The 27,136-nt window shown below is 43.9% G+C and overlaps 2 protein-coding genes across 7 annotated transcripts in view; one reads left to right on the plus strand and one right to left on the minus strand.

Annotated features, from left to right (window-relative positions):
• Positions 1-1,782, plus strand: part of LOC137373979 (cytosolic phospholipase A2 zeta-like) — a 181,554-nt gene extending 179,772 nt beyond the window's left edge. For 2 of the 4 annotated variants that reach the window (XM_068039687.1, XM_068039688.1), the window contains 2 exons: positions 24-210; positions 1,059-1,782. In XM_068039687.1, the coding sequence (XP_067895788.1) occupies positions 24-210; positions 1,059-1,258 (387 nt within the window). In that variant the 3' untranslated portion in view covers positions 1,259-1,782. Of the gene's footprint in view, positions 1-23; positions 211-1,058 lie in introns of those variants that run through there. The other 2 variants (XR_010975748.1, XM_068039689.1) reach the window with 2 other exon arrangements.
• A 1,184-nt stretch (positions 1,783-2,966) lies between these two features.
• eif2ak4 (eukaryotic translation initiation factor 2 alpha kinase 4) overlaps positions 2,967-27,136 on the minus strand; it is a 183,289-nt gene continuing 159,119 nt past the window's right edge. For all 3 annotated transcript variants that reach the window (XM_068039692.1, XM_068039691.1, XM_068039690.1), the window contains 5 exons: positions 25,211-25,308; positions 23,234-23,302; positions 16,681-16,725; positions 11,773-11,891; positions 2,967-5,465 (listed from right to left, as the gene is read on the minus strand). In XM_068039692.1, coding sequence (XP_067895793.1) covers positions 5,408-5,465; positions 11,773-11,891; positions 16,681-16,725; positions 23,234-23,302; positions 25,211-25,308 — 389 coding nt within the window. In that variant the 3' untranslated portion in view covers positions 2,967-5,407. The remainder of the gene's footprint in view (positions 5,466-11,772; positions 11,892-16,680; positions 16,726-23,233; positions 23,303-25,210; positions 25,309-27,136) is intronic.

The following is a 27,136-nucleotide window of genomic DNA, read 5'->3' on the forward strand; positions in this document are numbered from 1 at the left end:
TTTCTCTCTCTTTCTCCCCCCAGGTTCTGAAAAGGACTGAGAAATACTGTAGCGAACATAATATCCCTTTCCCAAGGATTGATGTGGCAGACATACTTGAGAACAGCCTGCAGGAATGTTACGTCTTCATGGATGAAAAGAATCCTAAAATTCCTATAGTGATTCACTTCCCGCTCACAAATGCCACATTCAGGGAATACAAATCCCCAGGTGAGGGACTATGTGCATTACACAGAGCAGGAAACAACTACTTTTAAGCACACGGAATGGCAAATAAGTGATAATTTTTTTTTTCACTGTAAAAAGATTACCCATGAGTCCCACCACCTACACCCTCCCAGCCCAATTCCTCAAATCACCTAACAGCCACTCCTGGGCCTAGTGCACAAGTAACATCAGTGGCTCTTGCCTCAGGCTGTCGCAGCTAGTCTTTCAAACTGCTGTCTGAGCTCCTCAAAATTCAGCTTGTCCTCTCCAACTACTGTGCTAACTCTAACCTTCTTTTCCTCTCTCAAGCATTTTCATTACCCAGCTCCAGTCATATCTCCCTCGCTCCTGCCACTAAAATTTTATCCATGCCTTTGTCAGCTCCTGCTTCAATTTTTCCAACATTCTGCTTGTTGGAAGCATCTCGCCCACATTCCCCATGCACTAAACCCAAATGCCCCTTTTATACCTGTTTCTGCCAACCTCCAGTGAATTTAAAATCGCTGTTTCCTTTACAAATTCTCATACACTTTTGCTCCTCGTGTCATCAGATGCCCTCACTTTTTCAACCTAGTCTCCTTTGCATCCTTTTGGCTCCTTCCCCTGCCACCAGGTCCATCTTCAGTGGTCTGGATATCATATGTTCCCTTGCTATCTCTCCAACAGTTTCATGGTAACCTATCTCTAAGACCATGCAAAACTTCCAACTCTTCAGCTGTTGATCAGTCTTTGTTTTATCCTCTGTGATGTGCTTTGGGATGTATTACTATGTCAAACACCAATATATAAATGTTGAATGTAAAGAATCTTGACAGTGATTTATCAGTCATTGCTGTCTATATCTGTTGTAGGAGAGGAACGTTTCTCTGAAGAGGAGAGAGACTATGGCAGTTTTGTCCTGGAAGCTGAGAATTCACCCTACAGCACCCTGAACTTTACATACACCCCGAACGAGTTTGACAGGCTGGTTGATCTGAATTGCTACAATGTGATGAACAATAAAGACATCATTCTGATGGTCTTGAAGAAGGCACTAGCCAAGAAGAGTTAAGCCACATCAATTTTGGAAGTTACTTGATTGAATGTTGAACTGTGGAATAATCCTTGCTCATTCCTCTTCACCTGTTGGTTCATTTTAAGCTAAATCAGGCATTTGTCTCCTCAGTGATTGGGTTGCCTAGGGCTGGAGCAGGAAGGTTAAGAGACACCTCATCTCAGGCTTTAGTCAGTGCTGTTCTGAACCAGCCACTGACAAGTACGGTGTTGTGACCTAAGATTCTCCCTCTAGTGTTCTTGTTTACCCTTCCAATGGAAAAGCAACTTGCTACAGTGGCATTCCTGGGCTTTAGAACTTGATATACATCACAGCACATTGTGTCAGTGCCCCAGACCCATGATGAAAGTTCAATGACTGGAAACATTAACTCCATTTCTCACCACAGATGCTGCCAAACCTGCTGAGCATTTCCAGGATTTTCTGTTTTTATTTCAGATTTCCAGCTTCTGCAGAATTTTGCTTTTGTACGCTGGCTTCTCTGCCTCTGCTCCTTCAATTAGTTATAACTTAATAAAAAAACAGCCATTGTATATCTTGTATAATTCATGCTTAAACCATTCATGTATGTGTGTCTGGCTTCAAACAACTGCTCTAACACACTGTTAAGGAAAGAAATGAAAACAAACCAATTAGCCAAATGTCCCATTTCCATAGTGAAAAATTACTGTGTGCTTAAATTCTCAGTTTAAGTTACTGCAACTTACATTTGAATTAGATTATTTAAATGGACTGTAGGCATTCAGCATTTACTAAACGCAAAACATTAAGAAATGCTGTTCCTCTTGTTAATTAGTGCTGGGAACCTATGGAGCAAAACCTAATTCTCTTCTTTTAAAATGTGTAATTGTTTTAATGTATAAATCCAATGTAGCATGGTAACCCCTCTCCCGCATTACACCATGAAAAACACAGACTTCTGAGAAACCTATGTAAAGTAAGGGGTAGAGTGGTTGAAAATAGTGGCCAAGCATATATATCAGTACTGATTAGGTGACCCGTCTGGCGTTTTAAAGGGCTTCAAATGATACAGTCTAGGACCCTCCGTGTAGCATTACGGGAAGCACTGCTATCCTACGGATGGGATATTAAACCCATTTTATCAGACCCATTTTGATGGTAATTAAAGGGCAGTTTTAAAAAATTTTTATTAACTGTACCTTAGAAAGAAAGTATCACTAAAACAAAAGCAAAATACTCAGCAAGTCTGGCAGCATCTGACGAAGGGTCACTTACCTGAAACATTAACTCTGCTGTTCTTTCAACAACTGCAGCCAGACTTCGAGTATTTCCAGCATTTCTTGTTTTTATTACTTTAGAAAGTATCTTAGAAATGTAGAACTGAATTCCCTTTAATCTGACCTGCAAAAAGTGCCCTAACAACCATGGCTGAAGCATATTTTCCTTGAGTGCTAGCTTTTTATTTCCTGTAGCAGTCAGTAATTAAGAGATTGAGCATTGGGGAAGTGGGTCTATACATAGAAACTAGATCAAACATGTTCCAAATCTAATTTGCTGTTAGGATTTTTATAACTCGGCATCAGTCTGGACGAGGATTGATGACACATTGGAACTAAAAAGACACACAGCATTGCCTGCTCCTTCACACGCACACGTCCTATATGTTTTGGTGACTTGACTTTGATACTGTATTTAAGAACAATGGGATAGAGAAAATTTAGTGCACAGAAAGTAATGACACATATGCAAAAAAGTGATTTATTCTTCAAACCAACAGAGAAAACAATTAAAAGTCACAGCCGCAGACTTATTTAAATTTCAAGTATAAACACAAAATTCCCCAGAGGTTTCTCAATCTCCTGCCACGATACTAGCAGACACTCCAGCATAAATAGCCATTTCTCCAGGAGTACAGCAATACAGATCTTTGAAGGTGGTAAGACATATTGAGAGTGTCATTCGCAAAGCCATGGGATCTTGGGCTTCATAAATAAAAGCCTTGAGTACAAAAACAGAAGCTACAGTGAACATTGATAAAGCTCTGGTTAGGCCACAACTAGAGTATTGCGTTCAGTTCTGGATATGAAGGGGCTTGAGAAGGGATAGAGGAGATTTACCAGAAAGGTTGCCAGGATGAGGGAATTTAGCCTAGAGTTTGGGTTGGGGTTGTTCTCGGAGCTAAGGAGGTTGAGGGGAGATTTGATATAGGTGTACAAAATTATGACATATTTGGTAAAGGGTGACAAAGAAAAGCTTTTCCCATCATCTGATGGTACAAGGACTGAGGGACACAAATTTAAGGTTTTGGGTAAGAGATGCAGGGAGATGAGAGACAGACCTTTTTGACGCAGCGAGTGGTAATGACCTGGAACTCACTGCCGACAAGGGTGGTGTTAGCGGAGATGATCAATGATTTCAAAAGGAAAGTAGATAGGCACACGAGGGAAATAAACTAGCAGGGCTACAGGGAATAGCGCTTGAGGAATGGAACTGACTGGATTGCCCCACAGAGAGCCAGCATAGATTTGAAGGGCCAAATAGCCATCTTGTGTGTTGATCTGCTGCCAAAGTTAATGCAGGAGATTGGGGAAAACCCCCATGGAACTTCAAGGCTCAATTCCTTGTAGCTGTGATTATTCACCATCCTCTTTCCAGCACGAAGCTCCAAGTGACTTATAGATAATCCATGATAAAATACAATGTCTACAGTTAATGGTCTTCATTTACTCCTATTAGCTGAACACCAGCCATAACAAATCTCCACAACATCCAATGTTTATTTCCCTCCATACTTTTGCCTAAATAGGAAACATTCTACCAATTCCATAAATTTAGTTCCAGTATTGTTCTCAGCCAAGGCTGCACGCAGCAACCTATACGCAAAGGAGTGGAAAATGGGACTGCAAAGTGAGCGGCCCAAAAGAGGTGACGACAGCGGCACTTCACTTTGCCAACATGTATCAGTACTGCTAAGCCACTCAACAACAGTTTGGTTTGTGGCCGATCAAATTCCAGTTCCACGAAAGGGTCCCAGTGACTACTTGCACGTGGGGTGCCCTGTTGTTGAAGGGGACAATCTGCTGATACAACTTTCAGGCAGTGACTGGACTTGGTTTAAGAATATTCCAGGTTTAAAACCATACTCCATGATTCTCAACTAAACCATATGCAGAAAAATTTTCCTCACCTGCAGGTTAATACATTCACAGCCAGGGTACCCTTCAAATTTAGTACCGTCTGTCAGCAAATTCAAACTGACAGTACCATTAATTAGTGCTGTCCATTAGATGATGGACCAGTGGATTTAAAAAGTGTTGTAATTTTCTTCTACTCAAACAGACTGCATGGTTGTCCAAGACAAAATGATCTGAGTGCAAAGAAAAAGCAGGATAGTTGAAGATGCGGCAACACTGCAGACTCAAAGTGCCACAGCAAAGCACTGGCTCAGACTTTGGGGTAAAGGTCTCTGTTCAGAACACATGTCTCTCAGCTGAGGGTAGGGAAGTCCCATATCTTTCAGCAGTCTGGTATGGAATCAGATTCAGCTGAACACTTCCTGATTGGGGAGAGCAAGTGGAGCAGTCACCTGCTGATCCAGAGGGGTGTGTGCAGCAACATAGAGAAAAAAAATGCAGAAACCATTCACTAAGAAATTTCATACAGACAGTAAATTTTTGCCTCGAGAAAGGAAAGCTCGTCATTGTGTTGTGACTGGCAGGGTTACACAGACCACTCATGTCTTGGTCAGGAAACCACATAGCAATTCTAACGTGAAAGGACCTGCAGCTATTTCATACTCCGATGCTTTTCACTGGAAAGAATGCACTGCTGTGGTGCCTGTCACAGTCCAACAGCCCTCTGACATTCTCACCGAGGCTCATGCTGGAAAAATGGCCACACAGGATGTAGCAGAGCATCCATAAAACTGGAGCCCATCAACAGCAGCTTGGAGTGGGGGAACAGTGTTGGAAAGTACCAGACTGAGCATACAATCTGGAAGAGTACTGACTGGATGGCACATGGTTTAATACACTGCATTCGAAGAGGGATGTGACTACACAACACTCTGGATGGAAGAATTTGTACTCTTTCAAATATTCCAAAGGTTCTGAAACATCAGTCCAACTCATAACACTCCCCTGGTGCACTCCACCTTCTGGTACAACAGTTGAACAGTAAGCATCACTAGAATAGAATCTTGTAGCAGTCGTCTCTGTAACTGTACAGAACCAGCAAGGACACTCTGTGGCGACAGAAACATGCAAAATATTAGAACTAATGGAATAAAAGATCTCAGATCACAGTTAGAGCTAGTTATAGGGTACAGGCCCCTGATCGCTTAAAGCTAGTTGGTGGTTACATGGATTTATGTAAGCGAAATCATGTTTGACAAACCTTTTTTGAGGATGTTACTAGTAGCATAGATAAAGGAGAACCAGTGGTTGTGGTGTATTTGGATTTTCAGAAGGTTTTACACAGGAGGTTAGTGAACAAAATTAGAGCACATGGGAGTGGGGGTAATATATTGCAATGGATTGAGAATTGGTTAACAGACAGAAAACAGAGTAGGAATAAATGGGTCATTCTCAGGATGGCAGGCTGCTACTAGTGGGGTACCGCAAAGATCAGTGCTGGGGCCACAGCTGTTCACAATCTTTATGAATGATTTGCATGTGGGGTTCAAATGTAATATTTCCAGGTATGCTCATGACACAAAACTAGGTGGGAATGTAAGTTGTGAGGAAGATGCAAGCAGGCTTCAAGTGGACTTGGACAGGCTAAGTGAATGGGCAAGAACATGGCAGAAGGAATATAATGTGAATAAGTGCAAAGTTATCCACTATGGCAGAAAAACAGAAATGCAAAGTATTTCTTAAATGGTGACAGGTTGGAAAGTACTGATGTCCAAAGGGACCTGGGTGTTCTTGTTCATGAGTCACTAAAAGCTAGCATGCAGGTGCAGCAATTAGGAAGACAAATGGTATGTTGGCCTTCATCGCAGGGGGTTTTGAGTACAGGTATAAAGACCTCTTGCTGCAATTGGACAGAGCCTTGGTGAGACCATACTTGGAGTATTGCGTACAGTTTTGGTCTCCTTACTTAAGGAAGGGTATACTTGCCAAAGAGGGAATGCAACGAAGGTTCACCAGACTAATCCCTGGGATGGTGGGATTGATCTATGAGGAGAGATCGAGGAGACTGGGCTGTATTCTCTCGAGTTTCAAAGAATGAGAGGTGATCTCATTGAAACGTATGGATGCAGATAGGATGATTCCCCTGGCTGGGGGGTCTAGAACCAGGGGACATAGTCTCAGAATAAGGAGTACGCCATTTAAGACTGAGATGAGGAAGAATTTCTTCATTCAGAAGGTGGTGAATCTTTGGAATTCTCTACCCCTGAGGGCTATGGAAGCTCAATGATTGAGCATGTTCAAGACAGAAATCGATAGATATCTGGATACTAATGACAACAAAGGATATGGGGATAGCGTGGGAAAGTGGTGTTGAGGTAGATGTTCAGCCATGATCTAATTGAATGGCTGAGCAGGACTGATGGGCTGAATGGCCAACACTTGCTCCTATGTTCCATATCTCTGATCACAGTTGCAGCCAGTTTGTGGTGGGGGGGGGGGGGGGGGGGCACAGGCTCCCGATCACAGTTGGAGCTGGTGGTAGGATACAGGCACCTGATCACAGTTAGAGTTTTTTTTTGGTACGGTACAGATTCCTGATCACAGTTGGAGATTTATGTAGGGTACAGGTTCCTGATCACAGTTGGAGATTTATGTAGGGTACAGATTCCTGATCACAGTTGGAGATTTATGTAGGGTACAGGTTCCTGATCACAGTTGGAGATTTATGTAGGGTACAGGTTCCTGATCACAGTTGGAGATTTATGTAGGGTACAGGTTCCTGATCACAGCTGGAGATTTATGTAGGGTACAGGTTCCTGATCACAGTTGGAGATTTATGTAGGGTACAGGTTCCTGATCACAGCTGGAGATTTATGTAGGGTACAGGTTCCTGATCACAGTTGGAGATTTATGTAGGGTACAGGTTCCTGATCACAGCTGGAGATTTATGTAGGGTACAGGTTCCTGATCACAGTTGGAGATTTATGTAGGGTACAGGTTCCTGATCACAGCTGGAGATTTATGTAGGGTACAGGTTCCTGATCACAGTTGAAGATTTATGTAGGGTACAGGTTCCTGATCACAGCTGGAGATTTATGTAGGGTACAGGTTCCTGATCACAGTTGGAGATTTATGTAGGGTACAGGTTCCTGATCACAGCTGGAGATTTATGTAGGGTACAGGTTCCTGATCACAGTTGGAGATTTATGTAGGGTACAGGTTCCTGATCACAGCTGGAGATTTATGTAGGGTACAGGTTCCTGATCACAGTTGAAGATTTATGTAGGGTACAGGTTCCTGATCACAGCTGGAGATTTATGTAGGGTACAGGTTCCTGATCACAGTTGAAGATTTATGTAGGGTACAGGTTCCTGATCACAGTTGAAGATTTATGTAGGGTACAGGTTCCTGATCACAGTTGGAGATTTATGTAGGGTACAGGTTCCTGATCACAGTTGGAGATTTATGTAGGGTACAGGTTCCTGATCACAGTTGAAGATTTATGTAGGGTACAGGTTCCTGATCACAGTTGAAGATTTATGTAGGGTACAGGTTCCTGATCACAGTTGGAGATTTATGTAGGGTACAGGTTCCTGATCACAGTTGAAGATTTATGTAGGGTACAGGTTCCTGATCACAGTTGGAGATTTATGTAGGGTACAGGTTCCTGATCACAGTTGGAGATTTATGTAGGGTACAGATTCCTGATCACAGTTGGAGATTTATGTAGGGTACAGGTTCCTGATCACAGTTGGAGATTTATGTAGGGTACAGGTTCCTGATCACAGTTGGAGATTTATGTAGGGTACAGGTTCCTGATCACAGTTGGAGATTTATGTAGGGTACAGGTTCCTGAGTTGGAGCTACCTGGTCCCTCATTGTGGGTATTGGTTCCCACATTAAATATGTTCACCAGTCATGTAATCTCAACCTAGCCGCCAGTGGACATCAGCCTACAGCAGAAAACTTTACCCTTACTGTACTTGACCTAGGAGTTGGATAGGACAGTGTAGATGGAGCTTTACTCTGTATCTAACCCATGTTGTACTTGACCTAGGAGTGTTTGATAGGAACAGTGTAGAGGAAGCTTTACTCTTAGATAGGAAAGCAACCGCTCCACTGTCCTAAGAACATAAGAAATAGGAGGAGTAGTAGACCATACAGCCATTAAGCCTGTTCTGCCATTCAATATGATCATGGCTGATCTTTTGCCTCAACTCCACTTTCCTGTCCACTCCCCATATCCCTCGATTCCGAGAGATCAAAACATCTGTCTATCTCAGCCTTAAATATATTCAACAATGGATCATCCACAACCCTCTAGGAGAGAGAATTCCAAAGATTCACAACCCTCAGTTAAGAAATTTCTCATCTCAGTCCTAAATGATCAACCCCTTATCCTGAGAATGTGACCCCATGTTCTCGATTCCCGAGCCAGGGGAAACCTCTCTGTGTCAACCTTGTCAAGCCCCTTCAGAATCTTGTATGGTTCAATGCGATCACCACTCGTGCTTTTAAACGCCAGAGAGAATAGGCCCGATTTACTCAGCTTTCTCATCATAGGTCATCCTTCTCATCCCAGGAACCAATCTAGTGAAGCTTTGCTGTACCGCCTCCAAGGCAAATATATCTTTCCCTAGATATGGAGATCAAAATTGCACACACTACACCAGGTGTCATCTCACCAAAGCCTTTTACAATGGTAACAAGACTTTCTTGTGCTTGTACTTCAGTCCACTTGCAATAAAAGCCAACATACCATTTGCCTTCCTAATTGCTTGCTGTACCTGCGTGCTAACTTTGTGTTCCTTGTACAAGTAGACTCAAATCCCTCTGAACATCAACATTTACAAGTTTCACACCTTTTAAAAAATATTCTGCTTTTCCATTCTTACTACACAAGTGAATAATCTCAAACATTACACCCCATCTGCCACCTTGTTGCCCACTCACTTAACCTGTCTCTTTGCAGCCTGTGGCCTCTTCACAGCTTGCATTCCCACCTAGCTTTGTATCAGGATAGATGCAGGAAGGATGCTCCCAATGGTGGGGGAGTCCAGAACCAGGGGTCATAGTCGAAGGATACAGGGTAAACCTTTCAGGACTGAGATGAGGAGAAATTTCTTCACCCAGACAGTGGTGAGCCTGTGCAATTCGCTACCACAGAAAGCAGTTGAGGCCAAAACATTGTATGTTATCAAGATGGAGTTAGATATAGCTCTTGGGGCAAAAGGGGTCAAAGGATATGGCGGAAAAGTGGGAACAGGTTACTGAGTTAGATGATCAACCATGATCATAATGAATGGCGGAGCAAGCTCGAAGGGCCGAATGGCCTACTCCTGCTCCTATTTTCTATGTTTCTATGTATCGTCAGCAAAGTTGGATACATTACACACAGCTTCACCCAAGTCATTATATAGATTGTAAAGAGCTGAGGCCCCAGCACTGATCCTTGCAGCACTCCACTAGTTACTGCCTGCCAACTTGAAAATGCCCAGTTTGTCCCTACTCTCTACTTCCTGTCCGTTAACCAATCCTCTATTCATTTACTAGCTCCCCTTTACGTACCCTACTAGTTGCATTGGGGCAGCACAGTGGCGCAGTGGTTAGCACCGCAGCCTCACAGCTCCAGGGACCCGGGTTCGATTCTGGGTACTGCCTGTGCGGAGTTTGCAAGTTCTCCCTGTGACCGCGTGGGTTTTCGCCGGGTGCTCCGGTTTCCTCCCACCGCCAAAGACTTGCAGGTGATAGGTAAATTGGCTGTTGTAAATTGTAGGTAGGTGGTAGGGAATATGGGATTACTGTAGGATTAGTATAAATGGGTGGTTGTTGGTTGGCACAGACTCGGTGGGCCGAAGGGCCTGTTTTAGTGCTATATCTCTAAATAAAAAAATAAATAAAAATACTCAAATTTCTCAAACACGATTTCCCTTTCATAAAATCATATTGATTCCGTCTGATCATACTATGTTTTGCTAAGGGTCAAGTCTTTCTTAATAATAGATTCCAGTATTTTCCCCGATGAGTGATGTCAGGCTAACTGGCCTATAGTTCCCTGTTTTCCCTCTCCCTCCTTTCTTGAATAGCGCTGTTACATTTGCTAACTTCCAATCCACTGAGACTGCTCTAGAATCAAGTTTATTTTGGAAAATCATAACTAGTGCATCCATTATTTCTGCAGCTTCCTCTTTTACAACCCTAGGATGTAGGCCATCAGGTCTGGGGATTTGTCGGCTTTTAGTCCAATAGGTTTCGCTAATAGTTTTACTCCATTGATATTATTAGTCATTAAGTTCCTCACTCTTATTAGCCCCTTAGTTAACCTCTATTTCTGGTATGCGATTTGTGTCTACTACTGTGAACACTGACAAAACATTTGTTTAAGGTCTCTACCATTTCATCATTCCCCATGATAATTTCTCTTGTCCGTGCCTCTAAGGGACCAATATTTACTTTAGCTACTCTCCTTTTTATATAATTGCAAAAGATCTTACAATCCATTTTTATATCCCTGGCTAGCCTAATCTCTCATTCTATTTTTTCCTTTATCAACTTTTTGGCCAACTTTTGCTGGTTTCTAAAACTCTCCCAATCCTCAGGTTTACTACTATTCTTCACAACATTATAAACCTCCTATTTTAATTGAATACTATATTTAACTCCTGTAGTAAGCCAAGGATGGATCTTCCTCGCTGAACTTTTTTTTTTTTAATAATGGATTTTATTTTTGTTGAACATTTGAATCAATGCTTTAAATGTTTCCCACTAGCCCCTCTGCCCTCATACCTAAATAGTTGGTTTCATTTAAATTTAAGATTCTGGTTTTGGACCTGAGTAGGTCACTCTCAAGCTTAATATGGATTGCAATTGTATTATGACTACTTTTACCCAGAGGATCTTTACTCTGCAATTACTACTTAACCCTTTGTCCCTAGTTAGTTATACAAAGTATACTCTGTATCGAACCCATGCTGTACCTGCCCTAAGATTACACAAAATGTAAGAAACAAGCAGTGGATGCATGAAATGGAAAACTGCTTTGTTTGCCAACTTGATGAGCACAAAATTGAGAGTTAAAATGGGATACAGTTTGTGGGACAGACTCCCAGTGATAGCTACAGCTATTCAGTAACAGAATCAAAAACTGGGAACATGATGCCAGCTATTATCCATAACTTGGAAGTTTTGACAAGAGTTCAGAATATCAAATTAAAGTTACAGCCCCCAGTATCCTTCCCAACTTTCTCCAACGCCCGCGACGGCACCCGGGAATCCGACGGCCCAATGCAGCAACCAGGAATCCAATGCCCCAATACAACACTCAGGAATCCAATGCCCCAATACAACACTCAGGAATCCTACCAGCATGAGGTGTTTCCCCCATGTTTCAAACGCTCAGCTGTGCTCCTATCTTACCTCTTGATCAACTTGAAGTGATGGATTTGGTCACATATGGATTGCAGGTAGCGCTGTTTATTCGACCGAGAGAGCAGGTTCTGCACACTTGCATTAAATGTTTGCTCATCTCCACCGCACTGGGAAAGCAGGAATAGAGAATCAAAGCAAGCACGGGACAGGAAAAGTCCAACCAACCATTCATCTCATATCAACATACACGGTGAAGGGTGAAGCCATCCAATAGTCATAGAATCATAGAGTGGTTACAGCACAGGAGGTGGCCATTCAGCCCATTGTGTCTGTGCCCACTCTCTACAAGAGCAACACAGCTACTCCCACTCCCCTGCCTGTTCCTCGTAGCCCTACAATATTTTTGCCTTCAGATAATGATCTAGTTTGCTTTTGATGTCCCCAATTGAATCTCCCTCCACCACACTCTCAGGCACTGCTTTCCAGATCCTAACCACAGGCTGCATCAAAGTTTTTCCTCATGTCTCTGTTGCTTCTTAAATCGGTGTCCTCTGGTTCTGGATCCTTTCAACAACGGGAAGAGTTTCTCCCCATCTAACTCTGTCCAGACCCCCCATGATTTGAAAACCCTCCATCAAATCTCCTTTTAACTTTCTCTTCTCCAAGGAGAACAGACCCAGCTTCTGAAACCTATCCACATAACTGAAGTTCCTCATCCCCAGAACCATTCTTGTGAATCTTTTCTGCATCCTCTCTAATGCCTTCACACCCTTCCAAAAGTGTGGTGCTCAGAACTGGACACAATACTCCAGTTGAGGCCAAACCAGTTTTTCAAGGTTCACCATAATGTCTTTGCTTTTGCACTCTATGCCCCTATTTATAAAGCCTAGGATCCTGCATGCTTTTCTCAACCTGCCATGCAACCTTCAATGATTTGTGCACATATACTCCTTCTGTTCCTGCACCCCCTTTAGAATTGTCCCCTTTAATTTATATTGCCTCTCCATTTTTCCTACCAAAATGAATTACTGCACACTTCTCTGCATTAAATTTCATCTACCACTTCTCCACCCATTCTATCAGCCTGTCTATGGCCTCTTGAATTTTATCACTATCCTCCTCACAGTTCACAGTAGTTCCAAGTTTTGTGTCATCCGCAAATTTTGAAATAATGCCCTGCACATCCAAGTCGAGGTCATTAATATAGATCAAGAAAAGCAGAGGTCCTCGAACCAACCCCTGGGGAACCCCATTGTATACCTTCCTCCAGTCTGAAAAATAACCGTTCAAAACTGCTCTCTGTTTCCTGTCGCTCAACCAACTTCAAATCCATGCTGCTACTGTCCCTTTTATTCCACGGGCTTTAACTTTGCTAACAAGTCTGTTATGTGGCACTTTATTATATGCCTTTTGGAAGTCCATGTACACTACATCATCTGCATGACCCTCATTAACCCTGTTATCTCATCAAAAATGTCCAGTAAGTTAGACAGACACGATTTTCCCCTCAACAAATCTGTGCTGGCTTTCCATAATTAATCCACATTTGTCCAAGTGACTATTAAGTTTGTCCCAGATTATCATTTCTAAAAGCTTTCTCACCATTGAGGTTAAACTGACTGGACTATAGTTGCTGGGCTTGTCCTTACACGATTTTTTTGAACAAGGTGTAACATTTGCAATTCTCCAGTCCTTTGGCATCACACCTGTATCTAAGGAGGATTGGAAGATTATGGCCAGTGCCTCCACAATTTTCATGCTTACTTCCCTCAGTGTCCTTGGATATGTCTCATCCGGTCCTGGTGACTTATCAATTTTAGGCACAGCCAGCATATCGAATACCTCCTCTCTCAATTTTTAGCCCACTCAGTGCCTCAATTACCTCCTCTTTCACCATGACTTGGGCAGCATCTTCTTCCTTGGTTAGGACAGATGCAAAGTACTCATTTAGCACCTCAGCCATGCCCCCTGCCTCCATGTGTAAGTCGTCTTTTTGGTCCGATGGGAAGTGCACCATCAGATCTGGTATCGGGCAAAATATAGAATACATAGCACAGCAATAGGCCATTTGGCCCAACCAGTCCATGCTGCTGTTTAAGCTCCATTTGAGCCATACAAACCAGAAGCTCCAGAGGTTTGATCAATGTCCAGGCAGAGAATTGATCTTGGACCAGATAACGACCAGGGTGCTGCAACAGGACTCAGCAGCTCTGGGCTGGAGAAGAATCAAATGTAACTAGGGACACCTGCCCTTGGATGTGTGGAGAAGATGGAATCAGTCTGGGCTGTGATGCAAATCATACTTGCATTATAGAATCATTGAAAGTTTAAGGCACAGAAAGAGGCCACTTGGCCCATCACGTCTGTGCCAGCCAAAAAACAATCCACCTATTCAAATCCCACCTCCCAGCATTTGGTCCGTAGCCCTGCAGATTACGGCATTTGAGGTGCATATCCAGACTCCTTTTGAATGAGTTGAGGTTTTCTGCCTCAACTACCCTTTCAGGAGGAGTTCCAAACCCTCTGAATGAAAAAGTTTTCCCTCATTGCCCCTCTAATTTTTCTACCAATCACTTTAAATCTATGGCCCCTCATCACTGACCTCTCTGCTAATGTGAATAGACCCTTCACCTCCACTCTATCCAGGCCCCTCAAAATTTTGTACATCTCAATCAAATCTCCCCTCAGCTTTCTCTGTTCCAAGGAGAACAACCCCAGCCTATCCAATCTTTCCTCATAGCTGCATTTTTCCAGTCCCAGCACCATGCTCATAAATCTCCTCTGTGTCCTCTCTAGTGCAATTACATTCTTTCTGTAATGAGGTGACCAGAACTGCACACAGTACTCAAGTTGTGGCCTAAACCATGAGTTATACAGTTCCAGCATAACCTCCTTGCTCTTATATTCTATACCTCGGCTAATAAAGGAAAGGATTCCATATGCCTTCTGAACCACCTTATCAATCTGTCCTGCTACCTTCAGGGATCTGTGGACATTCAATCCAAGGTCCCTCATTTCCTCTACACTTCTCAGTATTTTTCCATTAATCGTGTATTCCTTTGCCTTGTTTGACCTCCCCAAATGCATCACCTCACACTTCTCCAAGCTGAATTCCATTTGCCACTTTTCTGCCCATCTGACCAGATCATCAATATCTTCCTGCAGCCTACAGCTATCCTCCTCGCTATCTACCACACAGCCAATATTTGTGTCATCTGCAAACTGCCTGATCCTGCCCCCTACATTTACGTCCAAATCATTTATATATACTACAAAAAGCAGGGGACCCAGTACTGAGCCCTGCGGAATGCCACTGGAAACAGCCCTCCAGGCACTAAAACATCCGTTAACAATTACCCTTTGTTTCCTGCCACTGAGCCAATTTTGTATCCACCTTGCTGTATTTCCCTTGATCCCATGGGCTCACAGTGGCACAGTGGTGAGCACCGCAGCCTCACAGCTCCAGCAACCCGGGTTCAATTCTGGGTACTGCCTGTGTGGAGTTTGCAAGTTCTCCCTGTGTCTGCGTGGGTTTCCTCTGGGTGCTCCGGTTTCCTCCCACAGCCAAAAGACTTGCAGGTTGATAGGTAAATTGGCCATTATAAATTGCCCCTAATATAGGTAGGTGGTAGGGGAATATAGGGACAGGTGAGGATGTGGTAGGAATATGGGATTAGTGTAGGATTAGTATAAATGGGTGGTTAATGGTCAGCACAGACTCGGTGGGCTGAAGGGCCTGTTTCAGTGCTGTATCTGTAAATCTAAAAAATCTAAAAAAAACAATCTGCCATGTGGGATCTTGTCAAAAACCTTGCTAATATCCATATAGACCACATCAACTGCACTACCTTCATCTAACTTCTTCAAAAAAATTTGATTAAGTTGGTCAAACAAGATTTTCCCTTAACAAATCCATGCTGACTATCCTTGATTAACCTGTGCCTATCTAAGTGAGAGTTTATCCTGTCTCTCAGAACAGATTCCAATAATTTGTCCACTACTGAGGTTAGACTGACTGGCCTATAATTATTCGGTCTATCCTATAAATTATTCGGTCTATCCTTCGCTCCCTTTTTAAACAGAGGTACGATGTTAGCAGTTCGCCAATCCTCCGGCACCACAGCTGTATCCAGTAAGGACTGGAAAATGATGATCAGACCTTCCGCTATTTCCCCTCTTGCTTCTTTTAACAGCCTAGGATACATTTCATCGGGCCCTGGTGATTTATCAACTTTCAAGGATGCTAATCCCATTAATATTTCCTCTCTCCCTATGTTTATCACATCCAATATTTCACACTCCTCCTCCTGAACTACAATATCTACATCGTTCCCCACTTTTGTGAAGACAAATGCAAATTATTCATTAAGAACCATACCAACATCTTTTGCCCTTACACTTAGGTTACTTTTATGGGCCCTACACTCTCCTTAGTTATCCTCTTAATATATTGATAAAACATTTTTGGGTTCACCTTGATTTTGCTTGCCAATAATCTTCCATGCCCTCTCTTTGCTTTCCTAATTTCCTTTTTGATTTCACTCCTCAACTTTCTATACCCCTCTCGGTTTTCTGCAGTATTAAGTTCTCGGTGTCGGACATAAGCTTTTCTTTTCTGCCTCATCTTGCCCGGTAGGCTCCTTGACATCCAAAGGGCTCTAGCTTTGGCTGTCTCACCCTTTAGCCAGCTAACACACGTAGTCTTGAACAGCGAGTGGGTGTGCGAATGGTTCAGTCACACACTAACCAGCCTCTCACCCAGAGTTAGTTTAGAGACTGGGAGCAGCTCATCCTCTCAGCAGAGGAGGTCTGAATGAAAATGGTGGGGGTTTTGGGGTGGGGGAGGCAGATTTTATGAATGCTAAAAGAACACAGCAGCAGCTCTGTGTACCTTCACCACGAAACTGCTTGCGAAACTACAGTAATTTACAAATTGTTGCACAGATGAAAACTTACCTCCAGCGATAAGAAGTTGATCAAGGTTTCCTTCGATACATCCACCTGCAAATTAAAGCATACGTCTGTTTGTAGAATTGATGTGAATTCCTCACCCACCCCTCAATTCCAGAATTTCTTCCCTCAACCCCTCTTATCTGCAACCTCGCCTGAGCAGGGGAGTCCTAAAAATTGTAGCTCCTACATGGTGTGAACCTATGACAATAGATGGGGCCTCAAGTATGAACCCCACAAAGTATCCAGTACTACAAGGAAATCCCCTACCACAGTCTTCCCACAACGGAGGGTGGTAACAGAAACAGCCTCATCAGCATTGGAAGCTTGCTGCAAAGGAACAAGGGGCAGGACAATTATACAATATAGCAGGGTGTACAAATGGAGGCCCATATCCTATATACAAACTCAAAGGCAGCCCTCGACAGCCAGGAAACTCAGTCCTTCGAGCTTATCTCAAACAGTGCCGTGTGAATTGCACCTGCCTGGAGTTTTGGAGAGGACAGTATTTAAGCACCGCTACCTCACATGTAGATCAATCAAGTCATCCAGGTCCCTTAGCATGGACAGGTTGTGCTATATGCAACTAGATGGGAATAGGGATCTAACTGTTGGAAGTGACATCCCTCTCTCAAAGGATCCTTGGCCCACAAAAATAAAAACTTTGGACACCCCTGCAAATTGAGCAGCCTATTCATCAACTGGAAGTAATAGCCATGAGGCTAGATAGGGACCAGTCCCAGACCACAGTACAGGGCAAGCTGGGGAAGGGAGGCAGAAAAGAGAATGGAACTCCCTCTCACTCCTCTGTTTTTCCATGATCAAGTCCGATTAATCTGCTGGCAGTTAGGTCACAATATTACTGCCTCAGCCCATCTAAGGTGAACAGTGTAGTAGCAAACACGGTCACCCATTTCATGCTTCACCCTCATGCGTGAAGGCTCCACCTGAAGAAAGTTCAGAACAGTTTCAGGAGTTGGGGCACCTGCAAGTAGATCTGTCTGTCACACCAGACTATCACTGCCACAATGAAGCACTGAGGCACTGTCACCACCTTGGAGGTTGGTTTCTCCTTATCCTTAACACGCATGTATTTCCTCACCTTCTCTGGTCCCTCGGGCCATTCAAATTATACAACAACTATATAAGCACCTTTAACCTCATAAAATGTCCCAAGGCACTAAACAGGGGCGTTATCAGACAAAAAAAGTTGACATCGAGCCCAGAGGAGATACTGGGACAGGCATCTTAAAGTTTAGTTAAAGTGGTAGTTTTTAAGAAGATGATCAAGAGGCAGAGAGGTTTAAGGAGAGAATTCCAGAGCTTAGGGCCTAGACACTGAAGACACTGCCTCCAACGTTGGGATGAAGGCAGTGGAAGGCCAGAGTTGGAGCAGTGCAGAGATCTTGTAGGACTAGAGGAGGTTACAGGGACAAGGAAGAATGAGGTCATGTAGGAGATTCAATACTAGGATGAGAAATTTTTAATTAAGGCATTGTTGGACTGAGAGCCAATGTAGATCAGTGTGCACAGGGTGATGGGTGAGCAGGACTTGGTTTGAGTTAGGATGCACTGTTTAAGAGCTTTGGATGAACTCAACTTTCTGCAGGTTGGAAGATGGGAGGCCGGCATTGGAATAGTTGAGCCTGGAGCTAACAAAAACATGGATGAGGATTTCAGCAGCAGATGGGTTGAGGCAGGGGTGGAGATGCGCAATATTATGGAAATAGTAGTAGTGGTCGTTGTGATGAAAAGGAGTTCAGAAGCTCAGCTTAGGCTCAAATAGGGACACCGAGGTTGCAAATAGTCTGGTTCTGCCTGAGACAATGGCTAAGGAGGGGCATGGACTCAGTTGTGTGGGAATGCAGTTTGTGGCAGAGGCCAAAGGCAATGGCTTTCTGTCCAGATGCCTTTTAAATGTTGCTACTGTTCCTGCCTCCACCACCTCCTCTGGCAGCTCATTCCAGATACCCACTATTCTTTGTGCGAGAAATTTACCCCTTTGATCCCCTTTAAACCTCCTCCCTCTCACCTTAAATCTATGCCCCCTAGTTTTAGTCACCCCTACCATGGGAAACAGACTCTGGCTATCTACCCTATCTATGCCTCTCATAATTTTATATACCTCTATCATGTCCCCTCTCAGCCGCATTCACTCCAGGGAAAACAGGCGCAGCCTATCCAATCTCTCTTTATATCTCAAGCCCTCCAAACCAGGCAACATCCTTGTGAATCTTTTCTGCACCCTCTCTAGCTTAATCACATCTTTCCTGTAGTCCGGCCACCAGAACTGCACACAGTACTCCAAGTGCGGTCTAACCAACATTATGTACAACTGTAACATGACGTCCCAACTCTTGTACTCAATGCCTCGGCAGATGAAGGCAAGCATGCCATACGCCTTCTTCACCACCCTGTCTACCTGTGTTGCCACTTTCAGGGAACTATGTACTTGCACCCCAAGGTCTCTCTGCTCAACAACACTCCCCAGGGCCCTGCCATTCACTGTATATGCCCTGCCCTGGTTTAACTTCGCACTTGTCTGTGTTAAATTCTATTTACCAATCCCTTGCCCACTTTCCCAGTTGATCTATATCCTGTTGTAACCTTAAACAACCTTCTTCACTGTCCACTATACCACCAATTTTGGTGTCATCTGCAAACTTACTAATCATGCCCCCTACATTCCTATCCAAGTCATTAATATATATGACAAACAACAGAGGGCCCAGCACCAATCCCTGCAGCACACCACTGGTCACCGGCCTCCAATCTGAAAAACAACCCTCCACTACCACCCTCTGCCTCCCATCACCAAGCCAATGTTGTATCCAATAGGCTAGCTCACCCTGGATCCCATGTGTTCGAACCTTCCGGACCAGCCTACCATGCAGGACCTTGTCAAAGGCCTTGCTAAAGTCCATGTAGACAACGTCCATCGCTCTGCCATCGTCAATCCTCTTGGTCACCTCTTCAAAAAACTCAATCAAATTCGTGAGACATGATTTCCCACACACAAAGCCATGCTGACTATCCCTAATCAGACCATGCCTTTCCAAATGCATATAAATCCTGTCTCTCAGAATCCCTTCCAATAACTTTCCCACCACTGATGTAAGGCTCACCGGCCTGTAGTTCCCTGGCCTATCCTTGCTGCCCTTCTTAAATAAAAGCACAACATTAGCCATCCTCCAGTCTTCCGGTACCTCACCCGTGGCTAAAAATATCTGCCAGGGCCCCAGCAATCTCCTCCCTTGCTTCCCATAACATCCTAGGATACACCTGGTCAGGCCCTGGGGATTTATCCACCTTAATGCGCTTCAAAACCTCCAACACCACCTCCTTTGTAATGTTGATATGCTCCAGGATATTGGTGTTCCCTCCCTTGAACTCACTAGCTTGCATGACCTTCCCACCGTAAATACAAACTAGAAGAATTCATTTAAGACCTCGCTCATTTCCCGTGGCTCCACACATAGATTACCACATTGATCCTTAAGGGGACCTACTCTCTCCCTACCTACCGCTTTACTCTTAATATACTTCTAGAATCTTTTTAGGATTCTCCTTCATCCTATCTGCCAGGGAAATCTCATGGCCCCTTTTCACCCTCCTAATTTCCTTCTTCAGTGTATTCCTATATCCCTTATACTCCTCAAGGGACTTGCCTGATCCCAGCTGCCTATACCTGACATATGCCTCCTTCTTTGTCCTGACCAGACCCTCAATATCCCTCGTCAACCAAGGTTCCCTAAACTTGCCAGCCTTACCCTTCAATCTAATAGGAACATGCCAGCCCTGAACTCTTCCTATCTCACTTGCCAGACGTCCCTTTACCTGTAAATAGCCTCTCCCATTCAACTTTTGAGAGTTCCTGTCTGATGCCATCGAAATTAGCCTTCCCCCAATTTAGGACTTCAACTTGAGGACCGGTCCTATCCTTTTCCATAACTATTTTGAAGCCAATAGAGTTATGGTCACTGGTCCCAAAGTGCTCCCCCACTGACACATCAATCACCTGCCCATCCTCATTTCCTAAGAGGAGGTAGAGTCTAGCCCCTTCTCTAGTAGGGCCATCCACATACTGCTTCAGAAAACTATCCTGGACACACTTAACAAATTCTTCCCCATCTGATCCCTTAGCACTAGGGCAGTCCCAGTCAATACTAGGGAAGTTAAAATCACCTCCTATTACAACCCTATAATTCCTACACCTATCTGTGATTTCCCTACATATATGCTCCTCCAATTCCCTCTGACTATTGGGCAGCCTATAGTATAATCCCATCAAAGTGATCACCCCTTTCTTATTTCTTTCTACCCATATGGCCTCGCTGGACGTTCCCCCGGGATATCCTCTCTAAGTACTGCCCTGATGTCCTCCCTAATCAATAGTGCAACTCCCCCTCCGCTCTTACCTCCACCTCTGTCACGCCGGAAGCATCCGTACCCCGGAACATTGAGCTGCCAGTCCTGGCCATCACTCAACCACGTTTCCGTAATAGCTATAATATCACAATCCCATGTGCCGATCCATGCTGAGTTCATCTGCCTTACCTGTAAGGCGTCTTGCATTAAAATAAATGCAGTTTAGCCTACCAGACCTTCCACATTCCCTGTCCTGCCCCTGCCCGGCCTGCCTACTGGACTTGCTTGCTTTAACCTCTACATTTGCCTCAAATATCTCATCAGAGAGACTACTACTTTGGGTCCCATGCCTCTGCCTGACTATTTAAACCCTCCCGAGTAGTACTAGCAAACCTCCCCGCAAGGATACTGGTCCCCTGCCAGTTCAGATGCAACCCCCGTCCCTCTTGTACAGGTCACCTCTGCACCACAAGAGATCCCAATGATCCAAGTAGCTGAAGCCCTCCCGACTACACCAGCTCTTCAGCCACGCATTCATTTGCCTTATCCTCCTATTCCTACCCTCACTAGCACGTGGCACAGGGAGTAATCCTGAGATTACAACCCTAGAGGTCCTTTTAACCTTCTGCCTAACTCCCTATATTCACTTTGCAGGACCTCATCTCTCTTCCTGCCTATGTCGCTGGTACCAATATGGACCACAACATATCCTGGAATGGCTCAGTGATAGCTCTCTCACTTGTGAGTCAGAAGGTCCTGGGCTCAAGTCACACTCCAGACGTTTGGGCACAAAGTCTTGGTTGACATTCGGTACAGTACTGAAGGACTAAACAAACTATCAGAGGTACCACCTCTGGAAGAGATGTTAAACTGAGTTCCAGTCTGCCCTCTCAAGTGGATGTAAACTATAATATGGCACTATTCAAAAAGAGGTGATGACTTTTTCTAGTGTCCTGGTCAACATTTATGCCTCAGCAAATACCAGCTTAAAAAGAAACACAAATGTGAGACCTCAATTCAGACAGATGATACCTTCTCTAAAACTGTGGCGAAATTGCTTAGCTGCCATCTCAACAGTTCCAGCTATAAGAAGACAGGAATAGGACGCCATTTAGCCCCTCGAGCCTGTTCCACCGATCTATGAGATCGGGTCCAACCTGTACTTGAACTCAATTTATCTGCCTAAATTCCGTAAGCCTCAATTCCCTTGCCAAACAAAAATCTCAGATTTGAAATTTTCAATTAACCCCAGCCTCCTCAGCTTTTTGAGGGAAGAGAGTTCAAAATTTCCAGTACCCTCTGTGAACAAGTGCTTCCTGACATCACCGCTGTACGACCTGGCACTAATTTTAAGGCTACGTCCCCTTGTTCTGGACTCCCCCAACCAGAGAAAGTAGTTTCTCTCTATCTACCCTATAAATCATCTTTAACACTTCAATTTGATCGCCCTTAATGTTGTATACTCAAAAGAACACAAGCCTAGCCTATACAACCTGTCCTCGCAATTTAACCCTTTTTTGACCCAGTATTATTCTAGTGAATCTTTGCTACAACCTCTCCAAAGCCAATATATACTTTGAGCTGCAGTGGCCAAAACTGAACACAATATTCCAGATAGGGTCTAACCAGAGCTTTGTATAAATGTTACATCCCCCACCCCCCCCCCCCCCACCCCAAGATAAATGCCAACATTGTATTAGACACTGTACCTGTCACTAATTATTAGTGATTTCTATACAGGCACCCTGAAACCTCTCTACTCCTCCATAGTTTCTAACTTCTCTACATTTAGAAAATACTCTGATTTATGCTGCGTAGTTCCAAAGTTCTCAGTATTGTTTGCACTCACGGACCCATCATCTAAAGGAGGAACTTCAAAATGGCTCAGCTAATACCATACTCCTACTTTATCAGGGCCACTTGCATAAGCTCATTTTAATGGAAACCTTTGTTTTCCCATTGGGAAGAAAAGGGGACACCCTAAGAAATGACTCATTCATCACTCTCCCTTTCACTTGTCTACTGTCTTCCTTCAGGCACTAAGTACGTAATCAGTGGCCCTCTCCCCCTGTAATTGCATCAGGTCAAAGGTCAGGTACAGTCCTGAGCCCTACACTCTGCATCACAGATTCTTGTAAATGCTGCCCAATGCCAGTCAGCAGTACTGTACACCGGTCACACTGCAACCCACCGCTAAAACTTCAAAGTCGCTGCTTTTCTGCTGCAGGTTACTGACAAAGGTTTGAAGTCTTAAGAGAACCTGGAAAGAAAAGAACAACTTTCAGAATGAATTAAGACAGGGCAAGTGGGCCAGCACATTAACAATCTAAAATAAAAAGCAATTGCTCCCCTCCTCTCCTAAAGGCACTCACTCTTGGCAGATCAGTTTTGACAGACATTAGGTTTTGATATAAAAGCAAAATACTGCGGATGCTGGAAATCTGAAATAAAAACAAGAAATGCTGGCACCACTCAGCAGGTCTGGCAGCATCTGTGAAAAGAGAAGCAGAGTTAACGTTTCGGGTCAGTGACCCTTCCTCGGTTTTGATAAACTGCCTGCTTACTGGGCAGTGATGCACCTATCTGTCCACAGAGAGTTGCACTCACATGCACGGATCATGTGATTTTAGTACTTGCATGAGTGTGAAAAAAACTGCACAGTAAGAGCATTTTATCCAAGTGGCAGCAGCCTATGGAAGTGGGAGGAATTTAGCTTGCCAGGTATTACATTTTTTTTTTAAAATTCATTTATGGGATGTGGGCGTCGCTGGTCAGGCCAACATTTATTGCCCATCCCTACTTGCCCTTGAGAAGGTGAAGAGCTGCCGCCTTGAGCCACTGCATTCCATGTGGTGTAGGTACACGCAGAGTGCAGTTAGGAAGCAAATTCCAGGATTCTGACCCAACGACAGTTGAGGAATGGCAATATAGTCAGGGGAACTTGCAGTCGGTGGTGTTACCATGTGCTGCCTTTGATCTTCCAGATGATAGAGGTCATGGGTTTGGGGGGAGCTGCTGGAGAAGCCGTGGTGAGTTACTACAGTGCATCTCATAGATGGTACACACTGTGCATTAGTGGTACAGGGAGTGAAGGTTTAAGGTGGAAAATGGGGTGCCAATTAAGCAGGTTGTTTTGTCCTGAATGGTTTTGAGCTTCTTGAATATTGTTGGAGCTGCACCCATCCAGGCAAGTGGAGAGGATTCCATCACACTCCAGACTTGTGCCTTATAGATGGTAGACAGGTTTTGTGGAGTCAGGAGTGTCTCTCACCAGAGAATGCCCAAACTTTGGGCTGCTCTTCTAGCCACAGTATTTATGTGGCTGCTCCAGTAAAGTTTCTGTCAATGGTAACCCCCAGGAGGTTGATAGTGGGGGATTCAGCGATCGTGATGTTGTTGAATGTCAAGGGGAAATGGTTAGACTTTCTCTTGTTGGAGATGGTCATTACCTGGCACTTGTGTGGCACAAATGTTAACTTGACACTTATCAGCCCAAGACTGAATGTTGTTCAGGTCTTGTTGCATGTGAGCACAGACTGTCTCAGTATCTGAGGAGTTGCGAAGGGAATTGAAGGTTGATGGGCTTTTAAACCTGAATTTCTCATTACGTTAGCCAACCTCTCAAATGTACAAATGTTTCTCCCCTTTCACATTCAGTATCACCTATGAGTATGCACAAAATGCAAATGTTTCCTGAGGGGTGAGTGGGAGCATGTCTTGAGAATAATCATGCTGCCATGTGCTTTGGGGGAGGGGAGGTAGCATGACACCTTTTGTAGGAGGGACATTAAATTATCCACCTATAGCCCTGGGCACCGTGTATATTTCAGCTTGGATAGATGGGAGAAGATTAGAACATGGAACTGAAGCATTAAATAAGGAAATAAATTACCAATAACAGAAATCAGAAATAAATTAGTAACAAAACAGGTCAGCCAGCATCTAAAGACACAGACAGAGTTAATACTTCAGTTATGATCCATTGTCACTGGCTTCTGATAATGGGTCCAGTCTTTCAAATGTAGAGTGACCTGTTTTGACTTTCCAGCCTTACTTAGCAATGAGGTATTTTCTTTCTGGTCTCAGCATCGAGCAATCCCACATCACTTATGTCTTGGTTTAGGCCCCACATAAGGTGTAGGAGCACTGGAGAGGTCAACGCCTTTACCTTTTCTGTGTATCGCCGTTTAGTGCTGGCTGACAGTTTCTCGGGTGAAACGAAATTAAAATTTGGCACTAAGGAACTTGCATGTGATTCAAATGGCCCTGTGAGGAAAGGGAAAATTATTTTTAAAAATTAGTAATAAAGCTGATAACCAGGTATGAGTAAATGATCAAATGTAATCACTACTTATACTAACGCAATGTTTTCATTAACCTATTTAATACTCTCATCTCAGATAAAGCATTGTTAGCAGGCAGGAGAAAATTGGACCAAGATGCTGAGACATTTCAATCCCTATTTTAAAGTCACCCCTTCTGTCCTTACTTTCATATTCCTGTCATAACTCCTTATATCCTAACTCATAATGGATACTGCCTATATAAACTATGCAATCAGTTTACGACACGCTGCTCCTACTAAATGCTTAAAGTAACAATTCTTACTTTATCCCCAACTAGGCCTCACTCCCAACCAACAGAGCACGTAGGTGGTCTGCTCCCATTCCTCAATCTCAGACTTGTCCTTGGTACACAAGTAGGCACAGGCTACAATGACCGTTCTGATAAGTTTTCCATCTCCCTCCTGAGTGTTCTGCACTCAGGACATTTATCCAGCAACATGCCTAAGGATTTCAGCAGGTGAGGTGAACCTGTGTTAACTATTTCTCAATGTCTTGGGTAGGTTGACTCGTTTAATTGCTTTGTCTATTTCCATGACTAATTTTCTCCTCTGCTCCCCAGGTGCACTGACACTTGCCTGCAAGTGGAGGGGGGGATTGAGGAGCATAGTTAGTTGTTCAAGTTCCACAATCACGAGCTCCTCCCCCGAGTAGCCCTGCTTCATGTGAGAGTTTAGGGAGAGAGCATCAGCAGGTGATTTAACACACTCCATCTCAGCTTGGGTACCCTCACCTGAGCCCCCACACGTGTGTTCCAGACAGGCCCCTGGATGGAGATCATGAGCAGAACCCAATCTGATTTCCTCATCCTCCATGCCCAAGCCAACAATGCAAACCTAAGTGAAATCAGCAAACCTGGCACAGAACAGCTCAGTCACCTTCGTTGAGCACTCTGCAATGTTGGCTCAGATACCTTATTTCTATATATTAGTGCATTAAGATACACATGGTGCAACATTCCTACACTTTCAGGCTATTTTATCAGAAGATTGGGGGTGTCTGGAGGTCTTTGCTCATCTCCCCTGCATGGTCCCAATGTCCCAGTTAGTAGCCAGGCTATCAGATGCATTTTAATTAGCTGAAAAGGTTTTTCCTTCACCGATATTTAGCACTTTTACTGCCATTTGGAAAGGCACCTGAAGAACAAACAAAAATAAAGCTGACGTAATTTACAGGGTTTTTATTGCTATGTATTCAAGATATTGCTGAACTAAATTAGATATCTTGGCGTTAACTGACCTAATAAATTGTGCAAACCAGAGTTTTATTGTGGTCACAGTGATACAAGGTCAAGAACAGCCTACTCTTTTTAAAATTAGATTGACAAAATAAAAACAGAAAATGCTGGAAATACTCAGGTCAGGCAGCATCAGTGGAGAGAGAAGTAGTGTTAACATTTCAAGTCAATGACCTTTTCTCAGAAACTTGAAAAAACACTGAGGGTAGCAAGGGCACAGAACGTACTGTGGCTGTGGAACTTCAACATCCATTACCAAGACTGGCTCGGCAGTAGCAATACTGACTGAGCTGGCCAAGTCCTGAAGGACATATCTGCCAAACTGGGACTGTTGCAGGTGGAGAGAACAAACAAGAGGAAGAAACCTGTTTAACCTCATCTTCACCAATCTACCTGCCAAAGATGCATCTGTCCAGTACCACAGTGTCCTTGTGGAGACAAAGTCCCGCCTTCACACTGTGGACACCCTCCATCATGTGTGGCACTACCATCGTGCTAAATGGGATAGATTCAG

This window comes from Heterodontus francisci, chromosome 9, assembly GCF_036365525.1.
Source record: "Heterodontus francisci isolate sHetFra1 chromosome 9, sHetFra1.hap1, whole genome shotgun sequence".
NCBI classification, from domain to species: domain Eukaryota; kingdom Metazoa; phylum Chordata; class Chondrichthyes; order Heterodontiformes; family Heterodontidae; genus Heterodontus; species Heterodontus francisci.